Source organism: Limulus polyphemus, unplaced genomic scaffold, assembly GCF_000517525.1.
Source record: "Limulus polyphemus unplaced genomic scaffold, Limulus_polyphemus-2.1.2 Scaffold1579, whole genome shotgun sequence".
NCBI lineage: Eukaryota > Metazoa > Arthropoda > Merostomata > Xiphosura > Limulidae > Limulus > Limulus polyphemus.
Window position 1 is genome coordinate 196,511 of NW_013667189.1, and position 7,965 is coordinate 204,475.

Consider the following 7,965-nt stretch of genomic DNA (forward strand, 5'->3'; position numbering starts at 1 on the left):
GCCTGCGGTGGGCAGAGCACAGATATCCCATTGTGTAGCTTTGTGCTTAACTTAAAATAAACAATGACAATCACGCATTTTAATCGGGAATGTTTGAGCATGGTACAGATACTTTTAAATAAAATGCATGTCAGTGTGAGGGATATCGGGGGAGGGGAGGCACGTCTCCAATAATTTCTAAACAACAGGCTATGTAAAACATAATTAAACATTGTTATTACTATGTCGGTATTTTAAAGCCAACGAAATATTATAGACGGTACAGCTTTACATTTGACTGGTCTAAACACGTAATATATGCATTACATTTGACTGGTCTAAACACATAATATATGCATTACATCCTACTGGAACAAGACATTAATAATTAATGTTCATTTATAAAACCAGGCTACTGTTGACTGTGTTAGGGCTTATAAATAATGAATGGTTGGAAGAATTGTCTGTTGAGAAATCTGAAAAATAAATTACTCGGGAGTTACCTGTAAAATACATGTTATTTGTTGTTTTGTAGCAAATCCAAATAATGTTATTTTAAAATATATATATATATATATATAAACTTATCTATGTATTATAAGAATCTCTTAAATGTCCCACCAAACATACTCGCCCTTTCAGCCGTGGGGGCATTATAATGTGACGATCAATCCCACTATTCGTTGGCAAAAGAGTAGCCCAAGAGTTGGCGGTAGGTGGTGATGATTAGCTGCCTTCCCTCTAGTCATTCACTGCTAAATTAGAAACGGCTAGCACAGATAGCCCTCGTGTAGCTTTGCGCGAAATCCAAAACAAACTTAAATTTATTGTTTTTGCCAGTAGGTAAATTATAACCTACTTATGCTATTTTCTTTGTTGTATTTAAATATGGTATTACGGGTATGATCAATGATGCTTTGACAAACATAACTGAAAAATGTTATAACGTGAGTTCACCCCCAATACAAAACGTACTTCTACGGCCCTGGATATAGGGAGGAACAGTCAGAACAGACGAAGTTCATTTAGGAATGGGCATGATATGCTGCTTGGGTATGACGGGTATCATAGACCTCTCAGCTCTTGAAACACAATTTGTTGAATAAAACTTCTGATTTTCATTGTACCTGTGGTGAAATTCAATTCTCCTAGGGCAAGTTGTGTAATCAATTTAAATAGTTTTTCTTATCACACGATCATCTAATATTTTATACAGAAAGATGACATAGATATATATTTCCTTCTTCTTCTTTTTTTTTTTTTGGTCAAAAACCCGTACATATCTCTGTAACATCGGTTGCAAGCACGTGCTAATGTGTCGTCGCACTAATTGTATTTATTGTATTTTTATTTATTCGAGAAAAACCTGAGGTTCAGCACAGATAACCCCTTGTGTAGCTTTGTACTTAACAAACAAACACTTATAGTGTTACTAATGTTCTGTTAGTATCGCACTGCACGTGGATGAATAGAAGATGACTACCTGGTTGGTCAGCGATAAGTTCAAGAACTTGCAACGCCAAAATCCGGGGCTCGATTTCCCGCAGTGGACACAGCCTGTTGTGCAGCTTTGCGCTTAAAGCAAACAAACTGAAATATACAAACAGGACTATTATTTTTATTTTAAAGATTCTGTGCATAATTGATCATGCTTTGATGTAGGGTCATAACATGGGTGATAGGCCTGTATATGTTTAAAGTGTGAAAGTGAAGTTTTCTTTTCTCTTGTGTTGTTGAATTAGATACAGAAGAAACCTCGCTCATATATCTTAACAAAGAAACTTGTTTAAAGTTATTTTATATTTAACATATTGTTATTTTAACCACTTTTAGGCTTACGTTTTGTATAGTAGTAATTAGAATAGAGTGAACATTGCGATTAATAACGACCATTTTTCTTCATCAGGGGTTGAAGTCCTTGCTTATAACACTCGCACGAATGCTGGACTAATGAGTTTTAAGGGTGATGCTGTACTGTGTACCCTACCTTTGGGAGTCCTCAAACAAGCCGTTCAGGGGAACCAGTCAGTACTGAACACAGTTCAGTTTGTTCCGCCACTTCCGGACTGGAAAGTGGCAGCCATTCAGAGATTGGGATTCGGTAACCTTAACAAGGTAGTTAACTTATCGTTTTGGAATCTTAGACTAAGTTTGTTACCAACCGCTTGATTATTACGGGAAAGTTCCCACAAAATCGTTTTAACATTTTTGTAGGTGCATGATTTATAATTTATTTATTGCGATATCAGTTGTTATGAGCCTCCTTCTGAGGTGTGCTTAAAAATGGTTATTGGTGCTTTGTGTGGATTTTCCTATTCACTTTATTATTAGAATCGTTATTTGATTAAATAATAAAACCACAATATCACTGTGCAGAACATAGCTACGCAGACTCGTGCTTGAGTATTGTTTGAAAGTTAGATAGTTTGGTTTGTATATATCGTTTTGTAATTTTGTTTGGTCTTCGGAACAACCAAATATCAAATCTAACAACCCGGTAGTAGCTAGAGAAATGATCAAAGTAAACCTATTATACCGAAATCATTTCACACAAAATATTAAATTCTTTCCGACTCAAGCCTATATCCAAAACTTGGTGACTGTCAGCTTATGTGGGCCTCAGTCGAAACTAGTCGTGTAATATATTTTGGGAGTTTTTTGGGTTGATAAAGAAAATTTTCGTTATGTATTTTCGGTGAAATGTCTGTCAGTACTTTGTTTTGATAATAACATACCGAAGTCGGTTTTGATATAGATGTTCTAACACGACACAAGTTTTTGCTGAAACTGAATACAGACACAAAAACGTACAAGATATCGGACATAGCATAACAATACAATAACCACTCAGTACTACCTTTTATTATCTATATTTTTTATATGTTTTTACTGAGATATATCGCGAACCGTGGTGTCTGTCCGAGCGTTCTTCTGTCTCCCGTTTTAAAAGCTGCACACGCAGGCAGAGCTCAAAATTCAGTTTTGAAATGACGGGAGAAAAGGCATGAATAATGTTGATGACAAATTGTATTTCGCAGGCAAAATATTCAACACTAAATTGTTAGGAATTAATCACACTTAATTCACATTTCAAAATGTGACGAAACGTAAAGAATAAAAATGTTATTGTTGAGTGGTTCGTAGCATGACTGAAATGCTCAGCAATTACTTTTCGTGGTGGGTGATATAAGTAGATCAGAGCTTTAGCTCTGAGCGAAAGCAATAGTGCAACACAATTAACCTTTTTAAAGTCTGTGAAGTAATTTAAATTGATAGATTAACTTAAACTTTTCCCGTCACTGGGGATCGGTACAGTTGCTTGTATATCTATAAAGAAGGCTTAGGTGGAGGATTGTTGTAAGTCATATAAAAGAAGGCTTAGATGGAGGATTGTAGTAGGTCATGTGAAAGAAGGCTTAGGTGAAAGATTGTAGTAGGTCATGTTCAAGAAGGCTTAGGTGAAAGATTGTAGTAGGTCATGTTAAAGAAGGCTTAGGTGGAGGATTTTAGTAGGTCATGTGAAAGATTGTAGTAGATCATGTTAAAGAAGGCTTAGGTGGAGCATTGTAGTAGGTCATGTTAAAGATTTTGACGAACTTCATCACCTACTGGGACTTTGGGTAGATGTGGGTAGAATTTAGTATAGTAATCGATCAGATAGAGTACAGCAGATTGAAACGGATCTTAGTAGTCCGTTAAAACCTCTCAATCTTGTATCTATGCGTATGTATACGTTTGTTTATTTGTTACGTAATTGTAGGTAGTACTGTGTTTCGATCGAGTATTCTGGGATCCAAATGCCAACCTCTTCGGACATGTCGGTAGCACCACGGCCAGTAGAGGAGAATTGTTTCTTTTTTGGAACCTGTATCGTGCTCCTGTTCTTCTTGCACTCGTCGCAGGTGAGGCAGCCGCCATCATGGAAAATGTAAGCGATGACGTCATCGTTGGCCGTTGTATCGCTGTTCTGAAAGGCATTTTTGGAAACAGTGCAGTTCCACAAGTAAGTTGGGTTTGTTCTTACAGATTTATTTTGAACAAAAATAATTTCGATACGGAAACATATATATAGATAATGATTGTACTTTTAACCGCGATAAACTGCCATAGCTTAAGTTATGTATGTGCGAATCATAGCTGTATAAAAGTAAATGTTAACCGTTTAAATGACGTTACAAAAATATAAAAAAAATCCAAATAGGTAAAGTGTAACAGTTGTTTTAATAATATTTCGCCTTCTGTCAGTTTTTTGTTTTTCAATTATTATACATATTACCCTATTAACAACAACAACAAAACAGGAATGAAAAACTATAGGCAGTGTTCATTGTTTTTTCATCTCTTAATTCTATGCCTATTCATCTTACCTTTACACAGTCCTGCTTCCTACTTTTATGCAGCTGTTATAATAACGCACTTACAACGTAAGAAAACAAGGGGCATAAACAATTTTGCTTAAACTACTAAGTTAACTTTACACATTTTTGTCCCTTTAGCCCAAGGAGACGGTGGTTACTCGCTGGCGAGCCGATCCATGGTCACGTGGTTCTTACACGTACGTCGCAACTGGCTCATCTGGTAAGTGACAATACTGATGTCAACGAAAAGTTTAAAGTTCATAGCATCCTGTAAGTTACTGTTACAGCTGCCGGTACTTCATATCCTGTGGGCGTGTTTAGATGGGTTTGGGTAATAATTCTAGCGTGTTATTTTGTGAATATCTATGATAACAGGATATCCCGTACACACACGCAGTCTCGTTTATACAACTTATTCATGGTGCAACCAACTTTATCGAATAGTAGGTTTTGACCGCCACTCTTATAACGCGCCCATGGAGTGCTATTTGGGGGGGGGGGGACCTCAGCACCGCAGGTTAGCACACTAACCCATTTTTTACAACGTATATGTAATGGACTTTATATAAACATGAGAGATGTAAAACTAAGTCGTACAAACCTTTTTACCCCGTATATATGACGTACACAGTCACATGATCAGTATTTACAGAAGATAAACGATCATTCAGTCTTCATGTTTACCTCTCAATACTGAACACTTTTCCCAGTAGCATTTCAAGAGGTTTAGGACATTACTTTCGATTTAAAGTAAATCTTCCCTTCACTTTTAGTGTAAATTACTCTCAGACCACGAGTTGTATATACATAGACGCATCTATTTAAATAGGTATACTTCATTAACATTCCCGTGGATTCAATGCTGAATTCTGACCTTTTATTCCATAATTCTAGCACCAAAAATATTTCAGAGTACCGTTAACATTCTTATCTCATTTAATCTTAAGTAAAGTTTGTCACAGTTTTCAAAAATAAGACAAAAACGACGTTCGTTTGTACAGCATATACTTGTTTAAAAAAGGGGTCAAGAGTCCAGATAAACGTTTAAGAGGGAAACAGGTGTTTTAATGTTAAGATTTTCACTTCAAGAAGCTTAAGTAAAATACCTAAAACGGTAAACAGGAATAATTTTTGTCAATAAGTACAGAGAAATATTTCCAAGAGGTTTGCCTATTTATTTATAACACAGTTCTAGAATGAGCTGGTGTTGCTGGTTCGAGAAATATAGCAGTTTTATGCGAAATCTAACTTCAACTCATCGAGCAAATGTCAGAGGTCAACTGCGCCTTTCTTCACACAGTTTGGATAAGAACAACAAGGTCTCATTTTGTACACTTTTAAGCTGGTTAGTATGTCGTTAGTGGCGTAACGTTTGCCCCCTGCTGGCTAAGCACTAAGCTTGAGGGCTAATAACAGTACAGTTGTGACGTTTGCTCCTTGGTGACTCTGCAGTAAAATTCGGGTTCGATTCCTACAGAGGGTACAGCACCATTTTGAAGCGTTGCACAACAAACATAACTTCACCCAATTTAAAAAAAAAACGCATAACTTTTTACTGATAATTTCTGCACATTAGATGCATCCTAAGACTTATTTATGTTTTATGTTTGCTGAAAATTCAAACTTCAAACATAACTACGAGTACGAGATAGAATTTTGTCCATCAGTTGTTCTAACAGTACATGCTAATTTGTTTCAAATTATCACTGGCCCATTAGGCTCTTAATGTATAAATATATATATATACACACACACACACATCTCTCTCATTTTAATATTTAACCTGATAGGCTGTAAGCCGAAGAACGTTTTCTTTTGTATAATTGTTTTTACAAGTTGGAAATTATGAATAATAAAAAAGAACCTTAAGCCTTTTATTAGATTAATGTGCCATATAAATGAAAATCGGAGAGAAAGTTTCATATTTTAATGGAACTTCAAACTTTTATTTACGTGTAATTTTCAAGATACGTGCCTGACATATTGAATGTTTAAAGCTTGTCCCTATGTTCAGCCTTAAAGGATTAAGTAAGGTAATAACTGTAAATCTTCGTAAATGTGGAATGATGTGATTCACTCGGCCTCTTTTGTTTACCGAGAGCACGAGCTACTTTGAAGCCAAATTTTCTGCCCTTGGTCAATGTTGGGGTGGATAGTGTGGCTCAGAAGCACGTGGTTATAATTTTACTTGTGACAGGAATGGAATTTCTCAAACAAATAGCACGTTTTCATTACAAATCTTAAGAGCGAAAAAAGTAATATTACGTAAAACCCTAATAATTCACTTTCTAAAGCTTTTAACGGCCCATTTTGAAATACAAAACGAGTAAATATTTCTGTTTAATTCAACCAGCGCATAATTTGATTTATACTCTGTACTATGAAGATATGTGTTAGAGAATATATATGCAGTAATAATACGTAAGGTGAAAAAATAATAATAATTATAGCCTGCTTCAGGTTGAAGCCCCCACCCCGACCTCCTACTTATCTACTTAGCGATTTTGTTAGGCCATGTTTTTGCTGACAAGTTGTAACTTTAAAAACTATTATATTTTCGAAGACTTGTATGGAACAAAACATAAAACTTTGCAAGTATTTGACGAACAAGTGGCTAAAGTCATAATCTCTCAACGGTATGACACAACGTTCCTATTCTGTATAGTTAAACGTCATGATCTCTCAACGGTATCACACAACGTTTCTATTCTATATAGTTAAAAGTCATGATCTCTCAACGGTATCACACAACGTTCCTATTCTATATAGTTAAAAGTCATGATCTCAACAGTATCACACAACGTTCTTACTATATAGTTAAAAGTCATGATCTCTCAACAGTATCACACAACGTTCCTATTCTATATAGTTAAAAGTCATGATCTCTCAACGGTATCACACAACGTTCCTGTTCTATATAGTTAAAAGTCATGATCTCTCAACAGTATCAACGTTCCTGTTCTATATAGTTAAAAGTCATGATCTCTCAACAGTATCACACAACGTTCCTGTTCTATATAGTTAAAAGTCATGGTCTCTCAAAGGTATCACACAACGTTCCTGTTCTATATAGTTAAAAGTCATGATCTCTCAACAGTATCACACAACGTTCCTGTTCTATATAGTTAAAAGTCATGATCTCTCAACGGTATCACACGGAGTTCCTGTTCTATATAGTTAAAAGTCATGATCTCTCAACGGTATCACACAACGTTCCAACATAAATAATTATTACTAATTTTTAGTCTTTTTGTTAGTTTATATACATGTGTGTGTCTACATATTTCACATAATATTTCCTAGCTAGTACTTAATGTGCCAAGAGTTCAAAGTTAGGGACTACAAGCTCATTTGTTTAGCTTTCAAAAAATAACCAATGAAACCACTTCCTAACTACATTTTCCCTTTTGTACTATAGAATGTATTACATTTTCCCCTTTTTACTATAGAATGTATTACATTTTCCCCTTTTTACTATAGAATGTATTACATTTTATCTTTTTTTACTATAGAATGTATTACATTTTCCCCTTTTTACTATAGAATGTATTACATTTTATCATTTTTACTATAGAATGTATTACATTTTATCATTTTTACTACAGAATGTATTACATTTTATCATTTT

The 7,965-nt window shown here is 35.1% G+C and overlaps 1 protein-coding gene across 1 annotated transcript in view; it reads left to right on the plus strand.

The window, feature by feature from the left end:
• The window catches only part of LOC106464174 (lysine-specific histone demethylase 1A-like), a 192,498-nt gene that overhangs the window by 180,014 nt on the left and 4,519 nt on the right, over positions 1-7,965 (plus strand). Inside the window, 3 exon segments of the mRNA XM_013924296.2 lie at positions 1,886-2,094; positions 3,740-3,982; positions 4,476-4,557. Coding sequence (XP_013779750.1) covers positions 1,886-2,094; positions 3,740-3,982; positions 4,476-4,557 — 534 coding nt within the window.